The sequence below is a fragment of the Typopeltis vanoorti genome, chromosome 10, assembly GCF_054136105.1.
Source record: "Typopeltis vanoorti isolate ZY-2024b chromosome 10, IOZ_Tvanoo_1.0, whole genome shotgun sequence".
Classification (NCBI taxonomy): Eukaryota; Metazoa; Arthropoda; class Arachnida; order Uropygi; family Thelyphonidae; genus Typopeltis; species Typopeltis vanoorti.
The window spans coordinates 25,053,736-25,079,701 of NC_143558.1; the positions used below are offsets into that span (position 1 = coordinate 25,053,736).

At 34.1% G+C, this 25,966-nt stretch overlaps 1 protein-coding gene across 1 annotated transcript in view; it reads left to right on the top strand.

The window, feature by feature from the left end:
* LOC150102240 (uncharacterized) overlaps positions 1 to 25,966 on the top strand; it is a 266,604-nt gene that overhangs the window by 77,035 nt on the left and 163,603 nt on the right. The window contains exons 4-5 of the mRNA XM_090399535.1: positions 11,431 to 11,600; positions 17,918 to 17,975. Coding sequence (XP_090255661.1) covers positions 11,431 to 11,600; positions 17,918 to 17,975 — 228 coding nt within the window. The remainder of the gene's footprint in view (positions 1 to 11,430; positions 11,601 to 17,917; positions 17,976 to 25,966) is intronic.

Below are 25,966 nucleotides of genomic sequence, written 5' to 3' on the forward strand. Positions count from 1 at the left end.
TTCTATTTGGAATTGCTGTTAAAAAAAAACCGTACTGTTCATATTTTGTGATGCAGTACTGTACTGTTTTCATTTTGTGATAAAAAATATAATAAATGTTTGAATGTCTTTGCATTTCCCTAAATAAATACGCAGTATCCCTTTTAGCACTGACTTCTGGAAATCAGTAAGCTCCTCAGTCTCTACCTTTTAGCACACGACAATTGAGTGCATTTCTGCCAGCTTACCATATGGAAATCTACGAATACTTCAGACGATTGCCACCATTTTGTGTTCCTAAATCATATAATATTATATTGCTTTCTGGCGAGCGTGTCTACGTGTGTATAAATATTGAAACATGTATTCTGCTCGGTTTTCTGGATTGTCAGGTGAAAAATTAAAATTTCTTTTATGTAAAGAATAAAATAAAAACTCTGTTTATCTGCGTCAAATATGGACTAACTCGTCAACTGGATGAAAAAATCCCGAAAGAAATTTCCCTAGTCGTGATTGTAATATAACCTGTAAGTGTTTCTTGCTAATGGAAGCTAATACGAAACTACGTCACTCTTCAATTAAGCTTTAAGTCATTTTATTTTAATTCATTATCACTAAAATATTTATCAATTTAAGCTTTTAATTTACTGAGACCTGAGAGATGTTTATGGGTAGCATACATGCTGTTTTGTTTGCATAAATGCAACGAACAGCTGTTAAATTATGCAGTGCTGTTTTTCGTGATGTGTAGTATTCTAACTACAGATCACAAAAGTGTTCAAATAAATATTGAAACGACGCATTTTCTGTCACACTGGGTTGCATGCTGTTGCCCGAACCTAATATTACTAGAGCTCTTGTGTTGAATAAAACGATAAAAAAAATCGATAACTTATCTGACGCTGGGCGATATTATTTACCTATCTAGTTTCCCCTTCAGCGATCTCTGTGATTGCGGCGTACTTAAATGCAGTCTCACCAGACGGTATCAACTGTTTTGCTATTACTGGTTGTCATACTTGTCGTTCGGAATGCATTACCTTTTATTTGAATGCCCACTAACAAGATATTAGTGTCGATTTAAATTTTCTAGATCCATCTCCTCTCTCTTCATATTTCATTTTTCATCCCTTTTTGTTGTCTATTACAATTTCAATTCTTATCGGGTTATTTTCTTTGAATTTGATCTCTCTCTCTCTCTCTCTCTCTCTCTTATATCTGTGTGAACAGTCTAGGCTCGATAAAGTATTGAGGAAAGAACGAAAGAAATGAAAAATGGTACGCCTTCACCAGAGCAGTCATCGTCAAGTCCTATAAAGTGGACCTCAGTGAAGGAAATGATCAAGATTTGTTATGTGAACTGTTGACAGTTTCCATATTAATAATGGTTCATTGGCATCAGGACAACCATGTAACGCAAAGAATTTGAATTGGAGAGGTTACCAGTGCTAAAAGCAGGAGACGAATTATCAGTCTAATCCACAGACTGATCGGAGAGAAATGTTGGAAAATTTCGTTCTTAAATTCGGTATGAATCAGGCCATATTGAACTCTTTGACGTTTATTGATATTTTCTGTTTACCACTTTATTTTCAGTATATCCAAGACACTGTTGCATTTACCCATGATAGCAGAGCAACAGTTTCCGAGACAGACACTGGTATCGATTATTCTGGCTTCCACTTATCATCCCCTGTTAGAAGTCATCCAGGTCACTGGAAAAACTCCTTAACATGGTTGGTATTGACGATGCCCTTCGGTTTCTTACATCTAAGGTCTTGTAAGTAAGAAACAAACAAACAGGCCAAAGAGAAGCATAACGTACTGATGTCTTATAGCCTTAGTTTAGCGTAATTTCAACCAACTGACATAATAGTATCTTTTATACTATTAGTTATATACTATTAGTATAGTATTATTTAATTAGTGAAAGTGCCAAAAAAAGAAAAGAAAAGTATAAGTATTAATTCAACTCTTTCTGAAACCAAAAAAAAAAAAAAAAAATCTTTCTCTTTTGTCGTAGATCACCTGGGATAGTTCTGATGCACAATTCTCGCTGGAGTCATGAAAAAAGTTGCAGAAAAAAAAAGAAAAAAAGAATTGCACTTTCTTGTATAATGTCTTCGTGTTTCATTTACATAAAAAAACGCATATTTTATCAACATTTAACGTCATCCATAAATTAGATAAGTTTTCTAAGATTTATTAGTTTTGTTTAAGCACGCGGAAACTCTCCCCCAGAATTGAAGTAAATGGTTTTATCAAACCATGCATTAAGACGTCTCCACTGATGGGCCCCTTATACTTTCACTGTTCAACAGCTGTGAGAGATCCTCTCTCTCTATTTCCATTTTATATATTTTTATAAGTAATCGCGTTTCTGGCAACATTTTTCTTAGATATCATTCTTGTCTTCATATTTATCATAACATCCTTTTCCTTTTTTTTTTTTTACTATGTGCATTTTACATTTTCTTGTAAGAAATAATGCTGCCATCGATCTATTGATTTTTGAAACGCAGCCTTTAACCGAAAACCGCTTACGTTTTTACTAACCGTTGTGAGCATCGATTTGTGTTTGTTTCAGTTTCGCATGACAAGCGCAGAAAAATGAAAGTTACAAGTAGGAAACGTTTTGAATTCGTACTTCTGTAATTTAAGTTTTGTTTATTATTCTTTCCCAAAGTGCCACAAAAATTGCAGAGATAATGCCTCAGTAAAGTACTCTTGTTGATTGAAAAGTAAACATGGGATCGGAACTCCCAATTTAATTTTTTCTTTCTTTTTTCGTCAAGTGGGTCAGCTATCTGACATCAAGAAATTTTACTCTGCAAAATGGTGCGAATTTAGATGAACCCATCAAGAGTTGTGAGGGCCCAACAAAATTCTCAAGGTCAAAAGGGGGCCATTGAAATATTGTTGCAGGGTAGAGACAGTTGGGTAATCTTAATTACCCAACTGCCTAACACTTAATTTTTAAGTTTTATATATTCTAAGATGTCCGCATATTAGAAAATTACACTATCACCAAAACTTACAAAATACAAGAATTTCTTAGTATTAAATACAGTATATAAAAAATATTACTAAGGCATGTTTTATAATGTAAGTACTAGCAAACAGTGCTAACTAGCTTTTCATGGGCCCTGTGCAAGATTTAACCCCCCCACTTTTTTTGAAAACAAAACAAAACAAATACGATAGAAATAGAAATTTTGTTTATCAATAGTATAATTTATGTTTATAAATCGGCCCACGACGGCAAAATTTAAAATTTGAAAATGAAAATATAATACTGATTATTTTTTGAAATCCTTTCAGCCCCCCCCCCCCCCCCTTCGTCTTGTGCCCTATGCTGTCACTCATTGCGCCTGCCTAGTTACGGCACTGGTAGCAGAACTGTTCCTTTTTTGTTCCCCTTGAATTAAAAATAAATTCACACGATACTCACTAGGATTAGGAACACGAAATGGCAGCAGTTTACCATTTCTTGTTACTTTCATCTATACACGTCAGCAAGAGATCGCACTGATCATCTGACAGTGATGAAAGAGAGTAGCTGCAAAATTCCCAAAAAGGAAGTAGTATCCTTTGGGGAATAAACAAACAAAAAAAAAACACAGATTTATTCTTAAGATTGTATATTCGTCTATAAATAACACGTATGTTTCGTGATATATTGCAAAAAAAAATGTCACTAGCTAGTTACATTTTGTCAACTATTTGTCCAGTAACATTAATTTTATCTTTCAAAATATTCCATCCTCTATATGTACGTAGAGTATAACTACGTACTCAAAATAATAATAATAAATAAGAAAGCGTATTTTGTTATAAACACATTACCAATTAATTGCAGCACGGTTGTGATGGTTGCTTTCCTGGAACATGCATAAGCAAATTTGCACAACTATTAAAATTCAGGAGATACGTTCGGCAGTCGCATTAGTTGTTACCAACATAACAAACGTTTGATTTATTTTATGCAGATAATTAAAATTAATAGAATATTTTATAATAATTAACATATACAAGATATATCACAAATAATATTCACTGAAAGCAACCAAAAATTATTTGATTTGCTTTAAATATACTAATTTCAAATTAATATATTTATAAATTTTCAGTTTTAAAAAAAAATGTTTTATACTTCGAAATATCTTTCTTGGAGTTTCGAAATCCATTTATTTTCATTTTGTCTATTGCGTAAATATGCTCCGGCAAGAAAATAAACATGAGAATATTTGATTACCTCTTGTGTAATGCTACACCTATTGACATAACTCTATAAGAGCAAGTCTCCGTGTTTATTGTAGCGTTGCTATGATACAGCAGATAGGGGGCCATAACAATCATTACATTTCGACGATGAAATTAAGTGGTGGCGCTGTGAGTTACGGTAATATGTATTTCTGTTCGAAAAATAAATAGTAAAATAAATAAATGAAATAATCATGATAAATAATACAAAAATAATATCAGATTTACATGCACACACACATAATCAATACACCGCTGCAAGTCGATGAATTAAAACGTATACGACCAGAATATAAATTTATTCTGTTGCCACTGCAGCTCGCAAATTTTTTCTCGCACGGAAAATAATATACAAAATTAACTCGAGCACATAAACGGCATTTGTTAAATAGATTAAAATCGTAGATTTTTTTTTCCACGTTTTCCAAGAAACCGTCGTATCGTAATAAAAGTAGGATCTCATAAAAGAAATTACAAGAGTGGTCTGCAGTAATAGTACGTCATCAAAATGCTGAAGTGGTCCTTGAGAGCGTGAAATTGGGGAATTAAATTATACACGGACGTGCTTGTTTTCGAGAGGTTTCTTTTATCCTCTTATGAAGATAGGGAGAATATTCTTTTGACTCCAATTTCTCATAGAGTACAGCACTATTGCGAATAGCAGCTACTTTAATCTGGTACATTGGAGTGAGAAGAATACATGATTGATGTAAGATGAAGGTATTGCATTCATCTAGTTCTCGAGAGGCTATGCTCAGGTTACTATGAGATTAGTTGCGATTACACGAGGCGCCGAATGCGGTGTGTGTGTGTGTGTGTGTGTGTGTATGAGAGAGAGAGAGAGAGAGATTTAAGCCCATTTCTATGCCTGGAAGAAAACGTTTTCATCATATCGTATTACTTTAATGTCCTTTGTAGCTTTTCCAGTTTATTTAACACTCTGTCTTTCTTTTGTAGTGCTGCAAGTAGATTCATTGGAATTATTCACGGTTCTGATATTTTACTTTGTTTTGGGTGTTTGTCTAAGTTGTAATGATAGCGAACACCTAAATAAACAAGAAATCTCTCTATTCAGCATATATTGTGCGCATTATCATCATTCACTAATAGACCTGACAACCCTACGCTACCAAATTGTGCATTTAACTGAAAATAAGTAAATCGAAATTATGGATAACCTTGGTTTTAGTTTATTCAATACACTTGTTTCCTCCAACAGATTGTTGAGGAATTGTTCCCAGTTACCGCTACCTTCTGAATTATCTTTCCACTGAAAATTTACATTTCATTGAAAGATATGTAGCTTCCAACGCTCTTTTTATCTTTGGATTTGTCCATAAATATCTGTTCCTATCAGTCAAGAATTCTGGTTAATATGCGTATTGGAATATTAGACCACTATTTACTAACCGATCGGTGAGAACGGAAATTATCTCGATAAAATGATGTAGATAAAGAACCAGGGGCGAATTCTCCATGCTTGCTGCGCAAGCTCATTACTTGAGAAAGAAGTAATATTTATTTGTTAATAAATGCATGCATTTATAAGCATTCCATTTAAGCTTTTATTTTTGTAGACAGAAGACGTCTTAAGCTTGCGCGGCAATAATTGAGTTTTGCGTTGTGTATCGAAGACCGATGCTTGTTCGTCTGGTCAAAGCTACCTTGGCTTGCTCGGTTGTGGGAACTTCCGGGTCCTCGCTGCAGCACTGGGATTTCATGCGCGCACATAGCCATTTCCATTCCTCCACGTCGTCTTAAACCAGTGCTGCAAAATAAATGTTGTATTTGTATGATTAAATGTATATAAATTTCTAAATATATAGTTTTAAATGATCAATAATTCATTATTCCGCTAATCAGACTTCAATCACACCTCTCACTCCCCGAATGATAACAAGAGCAAGCGTGAATTTCAAGACCAGCAATCGCCCTTGTAAAGAACAGAATAAATAAAATAAATTAAATCAGTAGTTTTTGATAATGTGAATAATGAAAGCCCTCAGTTTTGAAACGTAAATACTATTTATTGCTATAGTTTAATCATTGTACATCTTTCGGTCTAATGCAGCGGCTCGCTAGCAAAATATTAAAGGATGTTAGGCCTACATTAATATACTTGCGCATTTGACTTTTAGGCACGGACCAGCTTCTGTTTATCGCTATTCTTTCTTAAAACATTAGTGGTAACAGAATCCAATAGTAATGCTTTCATTCATTTCAATAACGTATCTTATTTAGGAGAATATCTCGACCATCCATGTGTAGTGAAGCAAAGTAGCAAATTAGGAATTCCTAGCTCATCGCAGTTGGTACAACGGAAAATAAGTTTTACCTCTGCCATACAAGAGTAGCTAGTATAATGAGTCGTGGTTGTCGTGTGTGGAGAATCCTTTCAGAATCTAAAATGTATTCCACTATTTTCAATGGGCATTCTCGGGTCGGTCATATTTGCGTTTCTGTTTATTCCCGCTTGATTTCTTCCGTCTCTCCGAGTTCTGTGCTCTGTTATTTACTTCTTTTATCTATTCTTTCCTGACTCTGTCGACATCTTCGTAACTCTTGTCATCACATAGTATAATCTACTTCCCCTGTTCCCCAAGCATATTATTTAATACCATCCTCATAACATTTCATTAAAGCGTTAGGTTAAATGGCTTGTTATGGCTTTAATAAATTGGCTTTTTTTGAAAATTTTGGTAATAATAGTGCGGTTAATTTACTCTCCACAGTTTGCTATGCCAGCGGCTTAAAAAGGATGTTATACTTCAGGTGAAGGAAGAATATATATATATATATATATATATATATATATATATATATATATATATATATATATATATATATATATATATATATATATATACTGCTTGGAAAGAAGTTAACGGACATTATAGGGTGAGGAACAAACAGCCATGTCCACCTTAATAAGATGTGGGCCCTCCTTTCGCTGCGATGACTGCAGCAATCCTATGGGCACATACTTTCCACACGCGTACGATAGCGATCAATAGGAATTTTGGACCATTCTTCTGGTAGGCATGTAATAAGGTCCTGGACTGTTGTGGGCGGACGTCCCTTGACCTCGCCCGATGCTCCAGTTCATCCCACATATGTTCACATATGATCAGGGCTCTGTGGAGGACAGTCAAGTATAGTGACGTTCATGTCTGACAGCTCTCTTCCCGAAAGAGACAATGGTCAGTTCCGTAGAAATTCCAGAAAGGAAGCATTGCATTGTGCAGAATATTCAGATATCTGGCGGAGTTCAGTGTTCGTTGCACCACAAACAGAGGTCCGAGACCATACCATCACACCACTACCTTCGAATTTCATATTTGGGGTTTCGCACTCTGGAGACGTTCACTGGGCATCCGCTACACCACACCCGTCCATCTGCTAGCGTAGGTGTAGTGTGATTCGCCTCTTCATAACACAGCTTTCCAAACTTCCATGTCCCACCGTATATGCTCTTTGCACCACGGAAGACGCCGCTGCCTGTTGTTTCTAATAATATGGGGGTTGCATATTGAGGTCCTACCATCTTTCTGCATAGAAGATGGATCCCCACTGTCAGGTCACAATAAAAAAAAAAATAAAGATTGGGCTTATGTGCTACAAGTATCATAATGTTAACTAGAGTGTTGAGACACTTACTGTGGTGACAATTTAACTCTCTAGTTTTTTTTTTTAGTAAAGAAGGGCATACAAAGCTTTGTGTGTGTGAAAAATATATACACATACAAAAACTGTCCATATGGGACAAAACGACTGTAACACAGACACTATCTCTTGCACCCAAAGGAATAATGTAGGTGGGAGATTGCACGGTTAAAATGAAAAACGATGGTGATTGATTATCACTAGCAAATGGTCTCATCCCTACAGTATTTATTACACTGCTCAACAAGTATTCATCTGTCGTAATTCCAATTACGACAGATGAATTCTATGTATTTTCTGTATATTTTAGGACGCAGATTTTTTTTCAAAATTACACTGTTTGTATTCAGCATATCAGGGTTCTTTGTTGCAAGTATACCAACACATAAGCTTAGCTAAGTATTGTTCAATGATAAAAACTAAAATAAATAACCTTCACTGGCAATTAGAAAGAAAATTCGTACTTTGTAAAAGAATATATCAAAACAAAACTGAAGTACTTGGACATAATTTTACTGTCTGATTATAAGAAATTACAAAAATTACACCCAGAAAGTACTTCGTTCGTTCTTCAGGTTAATGCTGCATATATACACACACACTGATCGCATACACGAGAAGTCCAGGTACCTGTAGGTACATCAGTGCCATGTGTGGGATGCAGAAGAAGACTGAGATAGAAGTTTATTGATGTTTATTTTGAAGATTGCAGGTTGCAGTTTAGGAATATTTCTCAAGAAAGGCTTTCCAGAGGATAGAAGTGAATGGAATAAAAGAGGATGAATAGAAGCAGGTTCGGTGTGTTTGCAGTTGCACAGTAAAATGGTGCTGGGCAGCTGCAGCATTTGTAATATCAGGTGTAATAGAAAGTGAAGGAATGATGGTTGCCAATTCACAGAAGCAGTGACCATGGAAGTACCTGTAGAATAGACACAGTGCTGAAACACTGCTTCTGTAAGATAGAGGTTGAAGTGAGTCTGTAAGAGAGAGAGAGAGAGAGATCATCTATGAGCCTAATTGCTCGCCTCTGGATGACATCAATGATTTTCAACCCATTCCTAAGAAGGGCGATTCATTTGGAACGTTTCGACTAATAAATAATCTACAGTATGAATTTCGCCACTATCGATCAACAGAAAATCTCATTTATATCAATCACCTCTGGAAAAATTCTCTGGAAAGGTATGGGCATGTCAAGTGCTCTTTATATCTGTAGAGTGATCATTTCTGCACAAAGGTGCGTTCAAGTTACCACCTTATGTTCTGTTTTTTGTGTCTGCAACTGGTTGCCGTGTTTCTCTCTGGTTGAACGTTGCACAGTGTAATAATAGATGGATCTTTATCCTCCCTGTAAAAACCCAGCAGCTAATGTTGACGTTCTACAAAACTACGTTCTTTCATCCACTCTAATTTCGCAATACATCAACGACCTTCTCAAGTTAAGTGAAAATAGAATTCTTTATTGTTTCGTTGAAGTTTTATATCAACTTCTACAACCTTAAATTCTATATTTAAACCATTCTTCTCTGAAGCTCTATAACTTTGTTAATTTTGATTCTGGTTAAAAAAAGAATCCGGTCCTGTTCAAATTCAAATTCTTGAATTTGAATTTGAAACAGGATTTCCGATTTCTCTTTCGCTCAATTACAAATTCATCTAACCATTGAATAGTTTTCACATTTGGGGCGATCCCCTAAGAGTTCCCTAAAAATACCTGACTCAATACAGAAGAAGACAAGATAGTTAATAAACAACCTATTCTAACCATTTCACTTATAATAGTTATATATTATAACTATTATATTAGATTTAGCTAGCGTTGTAGTGAAAAAGAAATGGCTCGAATAAATTTAAGTTTGGACTGCTGTACTGTCTTCTGTATTACTTCGTCATGCTCATCTTTATTCAGTTCAGGTTTGGACGTTATAATTCCTAAAACGGAGAGGAAAAATCAGAGATCCTAGTGGAGTGATGAATTGTCACATGGAACTTTTTCCGACTCAGTTTGTAATACTCGTTTCACACTAAAAAACAAATATACCTTTGATCCGCGAACAGGTTTCTCTAAGGAAGAGAAATGCCTTCTCTAATTGCTTTAAACTATGCATGTTTTGTTACGTTCTGAAAATATTGAAGCAAAGTCTCTTCTGTCTACCTACAAATAAACCTCTTTCTGTAATCGTTTGCTATTGATTTCCTGTTGTGCTTCGGGGTTGGCTGGACTTTTGTAACTTTCTAATCCCTTGAGAACTTCAATATAAGTCTAGTGGAAAAGACTACACATCTCTGGTAAGGTTTATCATAGTGTTTCGCTGGAACGACACACCAAAGAAAAAAAATGACGACAGATCTCCAATTTCCTGTCGGAAAGTTGTGTCCAGGTAAGCACTGCTATCCCCTAATAGTTTGCCTACTGTACGAATTTCGGTTGAAAAAAATATTAGTCGATATTGCCGACGAAGCTTATATTGAAGGTAGTGGACGTGACAATAAATGCCAGAGAAAGATACGCATCTCTGGGATTTGAGGATTACAAAAACGGGACAAAGAATTTCAATAAAATTTGGTTTTTCCTTTGGTTTCTTTTATACTTGTGTAAGGTACGAAAATATCCACTATATTATCTTTGAAATGGAATATTTTGCTTCCATCTTGATGGCTAAATATTCATATCCGTGAATTTATCTTTTTCTCTAGTGAGACGAGGAAAGATATTTTATTCTGATATAATATTATCGCATGCTATTTTAAAAGAAACAGACGGCTAGAATGCAGGTTTTCTGGCAATGAACCGTGGGTTAATATTTGCTTCGTTGAAGATAAAATGTTTTGGTCGCTTTGACACGGTAAACCATGGTGGGTTGATGGGCTCTTCCCTTTACCGTCCCTCACGGAAAAGAGCTATTTAACGCACCGTTTGGCACAAAAGTAATGCCTGTGGTATCGGATATTCCCCTAGGAGATATCCTTAAGTGAATAACTTCGTATCACGTTTACACGAGTTAGCCATCATATTCTACCCAGTATGTTGACTTAATGCTCTAGTTGCTATTCTTATATAACTACATTACAGCATTATCTTTAATCGACATGGTCCTTCTACAGCATTCCACTTGAACCAATCAAGATCGAAGTTTTGAATGGCATGTGCATCATTGAATTCTATCAGAGATCACTTGCTCACCAAGTAGAATAAATTGTAAACATATATCGGAGACTATTCATCGAATATTGCATTCAATTGCCGATTATTCCTTTCAGAAATGTATTTGTATTTCTTATTATATATTTAATTAATATAAACTATAGTTATCTATGCAAAATTAAAATTAAGATTTTCAGATATCTGTAATTTATTTTCACTAAACGTACAACGAATAGTCTGTATACTTCCTCTTAACTTGAATAAACAACAAAGCAGACGACCGCGTGTTATTCGTTTGGCTCAAAATTCTAAAAATGCAACGTTTTGAATTTCTTCTTTGAAAGCCAGTGAATGTTAGTGACTGTAATAAAATTGCGAAGCTTGCATATCAGGTAATTTTAATTTATTTATATTTGTTTCCCCTCTCTTAATTTTATTAGGATCGCCGGCAGACCGAGCAGATTTGGAGGTGGGAGATGAAATACTGGAAGTCAATGGGAAGTCGCTGGATAATTGTACCCATACAGAGGTTATCTCCCATATACATCAGGTCAGTTATCATTTTTATAAGCATATGGAGTTATATTTTAAATCAAAGAGAGGAGGTAGAAAATATTAAACCATAACTTATTGTTAAAAATACATGGTTTTAATCTAATCATATATAATTGATATTTTATTAAATAAGATGGAATTGTTGCATTACTAATAAAACCCACAATTTATAAAATATTGCTGATGATCATATACGATTCTCTGTATTAATATGAAAAATGATTAATAAATGCTAATTTCTGCATAAATTATCGAAACAATTCGTGTAAAGTTATAAAAAGAAAATTAATATCGTTTGAATGGCAAAGAAATAATTGATATTCTTCTCAAATTAGATATCTCGATAGCATATTGGAATTTTTTTTGTGAGATTTCACGGAAATATTTTGACATTGACAAATGACTCTCGCTTGGTTTTTCAACTGGAAGCAAGACCTTCAAAATTTATTTATATTTTGCTCCAGGAAATAAATATACCGTATGTGGATACTGATAGGATTATGGAACTATCTGAAGACAAAATCGGGATGATTTTTGTTTGTTTTGCTCCATTTTCCATTGTTTAAGAAATATCTTTTAAATGCATGCTCATAAATATATACATACATATTTATGCATTTTTTAAACAAAAGAGAAATGTTGACAATATTTCTACGGCTTTCATATTCATATTCAAGATGATCATTCTACATATACAGCGGATGGCTTTTTTATTTATTTTTTCTGTTTATTGTGTGTTTTTCCTGCATTTCGATAGTTCTTTGGCAAACTATATAAGAATTGAAAAAAAAAATTATTAGTTACACTAAGCAAAAAAAGAAAAAAAAGTGAATAAACCATATTCGATAAATACAATAATGTATACATAAAAATTGTACTTTTATCTACAATATAAGAGATTGATAAAAGTTCAGATTTTTTTTTTTTGTTGTTTCAAATGTGCTTGTTTATTGTAAATAATAAATATCTTGCAGTTCTTATATAGTTCCCTGAAGAAGATAGTTTGCCTTCGACTATCAAAATGCATACACGCACACACACACACACACACACACACACACAGAGTATTCAGTATTCAGCTTTTTCATGTAGAATGTTTCATAATTAGAGGGCCTCCCTAGTTCAGTTGCTGGTTTCGACAGGGGAAGGGAACGAGTTCGAACCCCATCTGGGACCCAAAAAAAACTTTTAGCAGGGCTTTTTAGTTGTATACGAGTTAGCCGGCCTAATATGGAAGTGGAAGGTTTTTTTTTTATTTCCCAGAAACTCGGATTTTTCATCCTGCAGCCAGAAAAACCCGACTTATTAGGTTATAATGGATTTGAAACCGAATCCGGGCCTTGCATGTAAGTACTGCAGATTGTTATTATTATTCATTTCAGTTAAATGATTCTATCGTGTTAAGGAAACAAGAAGTATGAGGCAAATAACATTCGGAAGCTAGAAAATTAATAGCAAAATTAATAATAATACTTTACAGGAAGACTAACTGATGTTTCACTACACCAGCGAACATTGGTCTCTGGTGATTTTAATGGATTAAAAGATTTTAATTGCCTGTGAGCAGAAATATTGAGCTAACACTTGTCAAATGTTAGTAGCATATTTTGTCCGATTTTACGTAAACGTTACATGACGGACCACAATGATCACTGAAAGAGCGACCTTTCCATTTATAATATTTTGTTTTGCTGTTGAAATGCTTGCTTTTCAAGCGTGCACAGATATTTTAAATATGTCCTTATTTATTATCTAGTTACCTCTGCATATTCAAGGGAGGAAACAGCCAAACCGGTTAGTTAATTAACCGCCGACTGGTTGTCGATCTGAAATGGTGCTTTTTAATTAATTTCAGTTGACTGAAATTGCGCTCAACTCCACTGGGAATAGGAAAAATATGCACCGAGTAATTTCGGTAACGACTGCGGTTGTATATATGGTGCACTGCTCCCTCTTTTGCATTTTCTTCCGGGTACCTTGCCCACACGAGTTAATGTTAATGAGGGAAATGTTTCAAATGAATACATTTGGAAATACCTAGGAAATGCATATCGTATTTACTCGAATATAACTCGTACCCCTGATTGCACTTTACGAAAAAAGAAATTAAAAAGTTTCTCATATAGTACGCGCACAAAAAAAAAAAAGAAGTTTAAAACTTTAAGAAATAGATAGTGAATGTTGTTATGGCAGTTTCAGATATTTTGGAATTCGTTCAACAGAATTATATATAACATCAGCTGTAGCTGGATGGAATTGTATAAAATTAGTGTTTAGGATGCACACAAGAACGGGTTCCCGTTGTCCAGTTTTAGTTTTAATTGGATCATTTTTATTGGCAAAGTTTCACAAAAACGATTGGGATTAATTACAAGAAATTACAAGAAATTAATTACAATGGCATTGAGAATTTTTATTGAAATTTATTGAATCATTTCAATTTGGGTTTTAATCAAATATTTATAGTGGCAAAATTTTTTGAGAAAAAATAGCGGAGAGCGAGTTTATGGCATTAATTAGCATCAAAATGGAGCAATTGGGAAAGAATCTGCCATTGTTAGCCGTTGAAAAATACAGTTTCAACTTATAAATACACTACATGTTACATATAGGTTTATGTATACTCAGTAAGTTTAGGAATTCTCGAAGTAGCAATGATTATCCTATATACATATCGTAATATTATATATATATATATATATATATATATATATATATTAAAAATATAGTAAATACTTTAGTTCTGAAATAAATAATGTTATTTATTTCAGAACTAAATCAGAAATTTTATTTATTTATTATTTATTTAATCGATACTATGATAAAGTAACGGGCGAGTTGGGCGTCTGTTTATTTATCTTATTCTTTTTTCCGACTGTCATTAAGTGCTCTTTCTCATTTCCACAATACTGTGGATCCCCCTCAACTGCTATAGCACATTCTCATTCTGTTTAATACCCTTGAAGCCCTGAATTATCCTCTCATGGACTTTAGCTACTGCACTGCTTCGTAAAAGCTGCTCTCGAAGCGCCAGTGTAATCATCGAAAAATAGATAGAAAGACGCAATGGAAAAGAATTCTCTCCTTGGGATTTATAGCCCCTACGTTCCCCTCGCTACTTTGAACGTCAGTTCCATCCCCTAATCTCCCAGTATGGTTATTTATGATCTTCTGGGGAAAATCGGATGTCTGTACAGAGGAGAATCTGCTGGGAAGAACTATGCACGAATGTTGAGCTGTGAGAATGAAGGAAAAAGAACTTTTGGATTATTATATAAAATAATTTTTCGCCTGTACATTTTCATTCACAGTTTCTGAAATGACCTTTGAATTTTCTTTGGAGTATGTTTACTTAATTCTATCTGTTAATTTATCACCACGTTTGTACATTGGGAGCAAAATGAGAAAAATACAATCTAGATAATAATTAGAAATTGGTTCTTTAATAGCTTTAATAAATATTGTTGACTTTGTTAGAGCATTTATCAGATAACTTGCGTGCCAATTAACACATTCTGCAAACTAGTTTTTTTTTTTTTTTTGAGTGGAAAAAATCAATTGTAAGACGCTAATATATTGAAAGAATAAAAAGGAAAAAAAACCAAAAAAAAAAGCTTTGTTCTAGTTAGAAAGTAAACTTTAGATGTATATTAAAATCGTAAAAATTAATAATCACAATTAATTTTATGTGTCATATTTAATATATTATTTATTTATATCATTAATATGAATTATGCAATTACTTATATAGTGGTGAGCTGTAGCTGTCAGTTACCTTTAACAAATTTTCCACTGTTCAATTAAGTATCTCCTTGTGGAACGCACATCATTTTGTGTAGATCACAAATAAAAAAAATTAAATCTGCGAACACCTTTTATTCCTCCAAAAGGAGTAGGGGAGGCCGTTTAGCCCTAACTTTTGAAGACTAATAGAGTAGCCAGACTGCAGGAGCGAATGCTGGTCTTGAAATTCACGCTTGCTCTTGTTATCATTCAGAGAGTGAGAGGTGTGATTGAAGTCTGATTAGCGGAATAATGAATTACTGACCATTTAAAACTATATATTTAGAAATTTATGTACATTTAATCATACAAATACAACATTTATTTTACAAATGGTATTCTATCTTTTTCAATTTAGCTACTTGAATACACATTCTACCCTACGGTTCTTCTTTATTAACTGGTCAATACCATCGTCATAAAAAGTTGGTTGTAACTTAATTTTCCCAAGCAACACACACACTTGTAAAGGCTGGCTGAAGCTCACTGGCTAGAGCTACTTTCACTCCGTATGGCCTGTGTTTAAGACGACGTGAAGGAATGGAAATGGCTATGCGCGCGCATGAAATCACAGTGCTGTAGCGAGGACCTGGAAGCTCCCACAACAGAGCAAGCCAAGGTAGCTTTGACTGGACGAGCAAGCATCGGCCTTCGCTATACAACGCATAGCCCAATTATTGCCGCGCAAGCTTAAGACGTCTTCTGTGTACAAAAATAAAAGCCTGAATGGAATGCTTATAAATGCATGCATTTATTAATAAATGAATATTACTTCTTTCTCAAGTAATGAGCTTGCGCAGCAAGCATAGAGAATTCTCCCCTGCCAGGCTGCTCCCTTAGTCATCACAGACAGTTGGCCCATGGCTATCAATGATTTTATCAGCATCTGTGGAGGAGAATACATCTGACAACTTTCGCCATCTCGTGGTCCTACCCTTAAAAAAAAAAAAATTAAATATATATATACTGTATATATATAAACGCCATTAATTTTGAAATCCTCGTATAAAAAATCCTCGCTGTTGTATGTTGGTCGTTCATAGTTTGAAAACTTAAAAACTTAATACAGTTTCCATAAGAAACGTTATAGTGTATTTTTTGAAGAAAGGCTATGCACGTATTGGAAAATGAATAAAAACAACCAAACAAAGTAAGTAAAATCACACTGATTATATGTGTGTACCTTTGTATGAAATTTGCTTTGTAAGTTGAATAAATAAACGACACGTAGTTCTTTAAGCGACTTACATGGAATGTTTCCTAAATAAAGTGGAAAGTTCATCACTTAATAATATTTACCCTGGTCAGAGATAGCCATATTGTTATCTTTCTTAATCCCACTCCTGCAAAGTTACTTTCTTTATCGTAATATGTTTTAACTGATAGTGTCAAGAGGTTTCGTCGCGAGTAACTATAAAATGCAAAAAATAGGCTTAAAGTTAATGGTATTACAGCCTATGTTTTAGCTGTGGTCCATTATATCTTTACACATAAATTATTCTATTCCCTATAGAAAATAAAGAGACGTTGCTAGATTTATTTTATTATTGTTGTATATATAAATAAGATTGTTTTGAGTAAATTACGGTAAGTCTTTATTCCTATACTGATATTCAGAAATGTACCAAAAAAATCTGTGATAGATTGAAAAAATAATAATTTAAAAACACTATTTAATCAGTTTGTATATTGAGGGAATTTTATTATTATTATTATTATTATTATTATTATTATTATTATTGTGGGAATCTCAACATTTAATTCTGAAAAAAAAATGGACCCGAAGAAATTTGAAAATTTATGGAAAAAGGAAACGGACTACTGCCTGTTTCCTGATTTTACACTTTCAAAATCTGGTCATTTTTGCTTACTAGATAATTATTGTGGACTTATATTACACGTGGAACTCATTATTAGTAAATATCCTATCTTTTCTTCAAAACAGTTTCGATGCTAAAAATGAACCATCCCTTTTGTAAATTGTTTTAGTATTTAGTTAAAAGGACAAGACGTAAGCTGGAATAAGAAATAGTTCAGTATTATATAAATCTACTTATAAAAAATAAGCTGTTGTAAATAAATAAATAAATAAATAAATAAATAAATAAATATATATATATATATATATATATATATATGAGCATCTGCATATAAATGTGCTGAAAATAATCTCCCCAGGGCACACATGATAAAAGCGACGGTGATCTGAGTGTTAATTGATTCTAACTTAGACAAACGAATATATATTTATTTTGTTTAATTATGGAAATGACGATCGTTTATCTTATAGCAATAAAAAAATCAGAATATATGAAAGAAATGAATTGTTTCATATTGAGTTTTGATAAATCAACGGATTTTACTCCTCCCTATTTGTTTTCACCCCTTGGGAATAATAGACGTAGTCCGTTTCCAACCGTTACGAACACGACGCATGAAAAATCTCATAACGCGTTCGTGGACCTTCAACGTGGTCGCTGAGAGTTCGCGTGCTCGTGACAAACTACTCATAGTGTCATTCTTTTGCAGTGCATACGATCTCGGACGATATGCCTACGAGTTAAGAGGAAGACAAGCAGTAAATTGGGTAAGTTTTTTTTTTAATATTCTAAGTGTCCTGTAACTTTGTCAATTGTAATTATTTCTTACTGAGTTCGGTTTATGGTTTTTGTGGCTAGAGAGAGTTTTCCCAAGTGCGTTGCTCCTTTGAATATAGACTTTCCAACCTGTCGTAAATGAAATATTTATTGCCCGCATAAAAGTACCATGAGATTGTCATCTATGCTTACTTTTATTTTACTATCGAATTGAAAGACACGTGGGTGCATTCATTACGTCAGGTAGTTCAAAAATATACTGTTTAATGTTTACAGCTTTCAAAAACTTGCTGGTTTGAGATTAGATCAGTCATTTTTTTTTGTTATTAATTTGCAGACGATTGGTGATTTGTAGCTGTAATAAATTGATGGTACACAATTAAAAAAAATAAAATAAAGAAAGCTGTGTTAAATACATTTGTGTGCTGTCTTTTGGTTTGTATTATAATTTAGTTGAATCGCGCATAAAACTGCATTATTTTTTCCTGGATCAGTTTGTTATTTAATATAGAATCGAGACTGAATATTTGAAATAATTTATAACTTTATTTTTTGGTAAATAACAACAAAAAATAAACGCAGGTACAAAATGTGTTTGAGAACTACTCTTATCCTATATCAATGGCCAAGTACCACCACACTACAGACGAAGAAAGCAATTCTATAGTAATAAGTAGCCTGACTAGTTCTTGAAAACTTGACTAAACGTTCTTGAAAACCGACTTCCTCTTTTACTTATACCACGTCCATAGAAATTTACGTTGAACGATAATAACCCATACCAATTCACCGAATTGGATTTTTTTTCCCCTGTCAGGTTACATTCCTCATTTTGTCTTAAAAAAAAAAGGCTGCTTCCCCCCCCCCTTTGGGGTGGATAGACAACTCTTGCGTTTTTGGTGTCTCTCATTACCGTTTATGCTCGAGGCCAATGATGACCATTCTTCCGGGTGTTTGCATATTTTTCTTGCATAATTTTAATAAACAAAACTTATCTTCTGCCTAATTAAATGGAGATATGTAAACGTATGGATTGACGAATTTGTTTTTTTTTTTTTAATTTCGTTGAAACCGAATGTGGGATTAATTTTACCTTTTTAAAATATTTTTCACATTTCAATGATTTTCTTTGAATTTCGTTTTCACTTTTTTTTTTAACTCACCATTTTTGTCTATTATAATCCTGTGACGTTTAATATAAATCAAACTTCAGCTCATCTTTCAAGCTTATTTATATTTTTTGTTGCGTTTTCTTCACAAAAGATCGTGTGAATATATTTGATTGTCGTCTTCATATACCTTTTGACAGCACGGAATCAAGAACGACATCTGATCGCATACCACTCTCACCAACATGTTTTCAGTGGCAGGTGTGTGTACCTCTCACGTGTGCACTCCTTGACCTGACTTGAGCATTTCCTGGTTGAATGCACTGTACATGCTGTGCAAAGATAGTGTTTTGCTCTTTCCGAAAACGAAATTTCCCCTTATTTTAAATGGCTTGAGAATACTTATTATTAATAAATTTGAGTGAGCTACATATTTGATTACCTACAGTAGCGCCACCTAATATTTACTATGAATATTCCTTAAATTATATATAATAGACGCATTTTGAAAATACCCGCTATATTAGGAACTACTTATATCGATTTCAGCGGGGGGGGGGGAGGGGTATCCACAGACATTTCTAAAAGTGATAACACACTTGCTGGTATATATTTATGTTTTCCGTGCATCATTTTTAAACGCACTACGTCAAAGTCGTAAGCACCTGTGAGTTTTATCCTTGCCCGCCTGCACATCCATCTCCGATCTGGTTGAGTGGATTTAAGTAAAATTAAGCATTTGGGGTCTTTACTTAAATTGTCTTAGTTATCCAATTTTGGTTTTAAAAATGATAACGTTTAACCAGTCAAACGTTATCATTTTTACTGAGAAAATTAGGCGAAAGTTTCGAAGATACCAACAGCAACTGTTGGCGTGTTTTAAAATTACGGATGGAATTTTTAAATATTTAGCAGTTTGGATCTTAAAGGAATTCTGGTTTAAATTCAGAGGAATAACTCTCGATAAGATACCAACACCCAAAGAAGGTTGTAAGAGGTTCACTAAATATTTCTCAATCTCTCAAAGGGCCGTCAGAAGTTGATTGTATGCGGATTTCAGAATTGTAGTTACGCAAATTGAACGTTGTAGTGGAAAAAAAAAATTAAAAAAATAAGCACGTACATTTTCTGGTGGCTTTTGTATGGAAACACTTGCGATTTGTGAGATCTTTAGATCCCAGATTGGCCAGCTAGGTTTGGTCTAGTGCAGGGTTTCCGAAACTTTTCCTACGACGGAACACTTCACAACTTTTGAAATTTTAACGGAACACCTTGGGTAGAGTCGAGTATCAGTCTCGTATTCAGTGTAAAATTAAGCGTACACTATTGCCGAAGCAGGCTGTATCGCATCGCAAAAATGCGACAGCGCACACTACAGGCGTGTTGGGCCGCATCGCATCGCATTCACCTGGCTTGTAACCGCACGTTTCCTAGAATAGATAGCTCCGTACTTCACTCGCGCTCGGAGGTGTCGACAACCGTGGGAGGCTGAGTCAAGGCCAGCGCGCGCTGGCCTTAATAGCACCATCCACACTCAAAGTGAGGAGCGCCTGATTTTCAAACATGTTTGAACTTGTCGCAGCATTTAAAAACCATTCCAGGCTCATATGAATTTTGATAATTTTGAGGGGGAATTCTGGATTACCTAAATCTTGGCGTACCACATCGTATGCGCACCCTCGTATGATAATTACACTTGTAAAACCGAAACCGAGTTAACTCGTCGCTTCTGAAAAATCAGGTTATTATATTTAGTAGTAGTAGAATTTTATAAGAACAATATTTATAAACTTGTTTCTCGTTGAGATAAAGTTATTTTTCGAATAACATGTTTGTTATTCGTTTTATTCACGAATGTTTTGATATTGTTCTATAAATCACATTCACTTTTTGGTTCACCTGCTGAATTAAATTTATCTATTAGGCAATTTCACACGGTTATGGTATCGAAAGGCGTTTGAAATTAATGAGACAAATCAATCTAAATGAGCGTGTCACAGAAGCATCACCTATTACATTAAGGTTGAACATTTTTACGTTGTCAGAAACATATATGGTTCAGTTCTATGAAAAAGGAGGTTTAGATGTTCGTGTAAAAGGAGAGAAAAGATGATAGCATCTTCTTCCGTTATTAAGAGAATGCAGCAATGATCCACTACGACTGTCATGAACAGATTAATTTATTTGTTTTTGTTTTTAGGACTGTCAGTTGAACGATGAAATTATAGAAGTGACTGACGAGGAGTGGAGGTACAGCAACCCTTTTTTAGAAAATTTTTTTGTTGTTGTTATTTTCGAATTCTTTTACTTCTTCCATTAATTTCACGTATTCAATTTGACGAGCTGCGTCTTGTTGACTATTTCTGTGGAATAAAATTGTCTGGGATACCGATAATAGCGAGTCAGTGATTTAATACAGCTCGGCTTAAAATAAGCAGACCATGAGTCTCTGCGGTGACTCATGATCTGCTTATACGATTTATTTAAAATTTGTCGTTCTGTTACTTGGAAGTAATACCCTGTAAACTTTGATTGTTTACAGGGTATATAATACTTCAAAGATAAGTGCGGAGGAACAGCAGTCTTTGTTTCAACCTTGGGAGAACTGCGCGATCACATCAACCTTTGAAGTTAAAAGTTGCATTTGGAGAGACAAAAGAGCGAGCAAAATTCAGACAGTTGATTGAGTTTCCAAAATCAAAACTGGAAAATCGGCTGTTAATGATGCTAAATTTTTAGGAGGATCTTCTCCTCGAGCAAAATGGATGAATTCGGATTGCTGATTCAAGGAAACGTGTCCAGAAAAACGGATGTATAGAGGAGTGGAGTACCAGCGAGAAAAAATTGTGGAATTCCTTGTGTTAAATCAAATTAACACTTGTACTTTAATGAATCCATTAGAATTGGTTTAGCTAATATATGAAACAACTGCCTCATATAAATTATGAAAATATATTGAAATTCCTGTACATCTAGTTTTTTTTTTCACGTACACTATCAAATAGTGGTAAAGCATTTAATGCAGCACTTTTTGCGAAATGAACGTGGAAATAAAGAAAAACTGTTTTTTTTTTCATTAAAAATAAAATGCGAACATTTATAACATCGCAGAGTTGGATTATGCAAAATATTGGTTACTTCGACATGAGTAGTATAGTAGAAAGAAAAGCCTCCCTTACGACAAATATTTTGGAATCTCATAGCGAAAAGATTATCATTTTTATATGCCACCTTCATGGAATCCAAGGATTCATCGCGAGAGGGCACTCTACACCATCTACATACAACATAATCCACGAACCACACAACACCATCCAGCGTCCACCTATGCACACACTAACCCAGAACAATGCTACATTATTCCATCTATTGCCAGGTCGTATTTTTGTCTGTTTATTGGGCCAATTTGTTCGTATGTGAGATGATAAACCAAGTTTCTGGAAAAATGAAAACTTTCATATAAAGATTTCTCTCGTCATGATCAGAATCAAAGTTTTTTCCCAGCTACTCTATGGAGATAAACATTCTGTTAATATTCTAAAGCATTAGATTGCATTAATGTCTTTTGCAGAAGACAGATGAAAAGAATGTTTTTATACTTGTATGAAAAGCACAGATAATTTTATTGATATTTATAGCTACTCGCGGGAAGTAGTATTTATGAGAGAGAGGTTGGTGAGAGTGGTATTTATTTTTTAAATGTCAAATTAGAAGAAAGTACTGTAAAAATATCAGCAGTTGTTTTCCAACTTCCTCACAGGAATTACTGGAGGCAGAATGCAACGGAATATCGACAGATTTTCCTCTTTACATACAATAAATGACACGCAAATGACAGAGATATCTCATACTGCTTGAATTTGTTTAAATGAAAGCACATTAGTAACGTGGGAGGATTGACAAGATCGGAATATGTAAAGCAAAAGAACAAGGAGACGAGTTCTTAGATTCTAGTAAGTAATACAAATACAGAATGGGTAAATATTGAGTTTTCGATGCTTAATGAACTGTGTCATTAAATTGGTTTAATGACTTGGTTAAGCACATGTAAACGACAGGTCACTCCCACACATAAGACGCGTTTAGCAAATTGATGCTGTGCAGGAAGAGGCTAAGAGTGGAAGAATCTATTAAGGTTCTTTTAGAAGATAGAGGGTTTGCAGTCTTTGCGAAATGCTTCGTGGAGAAGTCTGTTTCTAGAGAAAAGCAGAGCAGCCTGATTTCGAAACAAATATTTATAATGAAAGTTTATTCGTATTAACGAAGTATGACTTGTAAATCTAAAAAGCTTTTATATCTATTCTATATATATAAAAAGATAAGCCGAAATTTGAAACGTTTTTATGTCACGTTTTTTGTCTCTTCATTGTTTTGAAACGTCCAACGATGTGTTTGCCTTCATGAGACAAACACATTGTTGTCTCATGTCTCGAGTCATCAGAATTGAAGGAGAACCGGCTTACCAGCCCGGAACTCGGGGGGTTGGGCGCCAGGGGAGCAGAGCCCCCCTCCCTCCCAGTATATATATAATTTTCGTATGGACTTTTTCTGTTCTACACCATATAAATATACATTAGGGAATATTTGATTTCTTTCTATTCTAAAATAACTTTTAGTGATTACGACTATTTTAAATCCAGCGAAGATCATATAATAATTTGGCTTAAAAATGCACAAAAGATTGAAAAGAGATTTGCTGCCATAGTTATATAAACACATTTTAATGCAATGAAATTAGCTATTTTAAATGCCAAGGATTGTTATCCGTCTTTACAACTTGCATCAATAACTAGCGTGAAGTTTTTAGCCACATATACCAGTGTTTGAACCGTTGCTAACCAACCGATATTCTACACAAAACAATGGATTCATAGTACTTGTATTCCGGCTGTCTAAAACTAGTCGGACATTTCCGTATAGTTACGCGAAGATGTTTAACTTGGATTTATGCTTAATTTTGTGTGAAGCTGGTAAGAAGTAATTTCGCATAGAGTTGCGTACACAAATAGTCGAATATTCACAAACAGCAAAAAATTACATACAGTCTGTTAATTTTTAGTTTGAGTTTTTTTTGCGTGATTCACTTACGTATAAAATAGCTATTTTTCGAGGAGATAAAAGTTTAAATGTGGATTTATTTATTTATTTTTGTATGTTTTTTAGGTCACTTTTTTATGCTTATACTCGTTTTATTTGAGAACTGGCATTTTTTATATCACATCACATTTTTCTGTTTGAATTGCGTCACCTGTTTCATTAACGACGAAACGCACTCAAAACGAAGAATTAAAAAATCGTCTGCTGCCTTCTGTCGTTTTGTTTGCTCTTTGCATTTTAAAGGTGAATTTAATCTTTTCTAAAAGAACAAAGTGAAACTCTTAAAAAAATATTTTAATCGAATATCGCGAAGTCGTTCGTTACTTTTGACAGTAACATGCGTACATTAGTCATAACTCAAATACGTTAAGTGTTCTCCTGTTTTTTTTTTTTTTTTCCAAAAGTTAAATAAGAAAGTCAGCGAGGAAGTAAAGTTTTCATCCATTTTCTACTTTAAATTGACAGTTCGGCTAATCGAATGACAAATATGCTTCTCAGTAGTGGATAATAGCACCTTTTTTCTAAACATATGTGTTGCGGATATAAGTGTATTGACTACTCCTTCCAAATGCTAGTAATCTCACGGGAATATTAAGGCGTCACACTGGAGCCTCTTGTCACCAGTTAACAATCGTTATTGTGTTGGTTACAATAGTAAATTGAAGTTTGTCTAACATTATCTCTTTTCGATGCTAATTTAATAGCTCGCAACGTCTGTGGTGTGTAGGAATAGCTAACACACCAACAAGAAAACGCTAATAAACAAAATGGTGCAAGTGGATTTTTGTAAAACTGCTTATGATTGTGTTTATCTCTGTAGGTTCCTAATTCTCCCCCCCCCCCCCACCTCCTGTACCACTATTTATGATCGTTCCTTTTTCGTTTAACAAAATTTGTCGGTACTGCTGTGAAGACAAATGGAATATCAAAAATTATTTCAAAATAAATACTTTAGACAGCAAACGTAGCCTTTCTGTAACACGCTGTCAGTTCAAATAAAAGCATGAAAACGCTATTGTATTTACGATCCATCGATCTTCTATCCAGCGTTTACTTTTGAATAAATAAAGTAAATTAACAGGAATTGTGATGCAGTGTGATGTTTACGGTCTTCTTCAAAGCTAGAGCCTTTTTTTTTTTAGTACATTGCTGGCCGATCAGTCATATAATTAAGTATAATTTTGTCCTAAAAACAGCATATATATTCCATATCATGTAATATTGCAATTAAATTTTGACATTGGTTTTCGTAGAGTCGCTGTGGTTGTCTTTGCATTATAAGCTTTTAAAAAATGAAAATTCGTTGTAAATTAGCGAGACAGTTACCGTGTTAGACTAATAATTTAATTTAATAAACACCAAAACCCGAAGTTTCGATCTTCATATCAAGGTCATCAGTAGGAGTACACATATAAAGAGACAAACCACATTACAATTTAGTCAACACTACTGGCCTGACATCTGGCGGAAAAAACTAGACTCTTGTTATCAATGAATTAAAAATTAAGTTAATATAAATTAATTAAACTTAAATTCAATATGTGAAAAAACATCTGAAATTATTCTTAAAATAATGGAGGAGCAGGGAGATTGCTGGAGAACTTGAAATAAAAGTGAGTCGAATATGCGCCATCCATATTCAAACAAGTGCCTTTTTAATTCATTTCGGTGTACATTGTCTAGGGCAGTGCTTCCCAAACTTCTGGATGTCAGGGCCCCCTTTGCAAAAATTAAAATATTTCACAACCCCCCCCTCGGAAAAAATCGTAATAGAG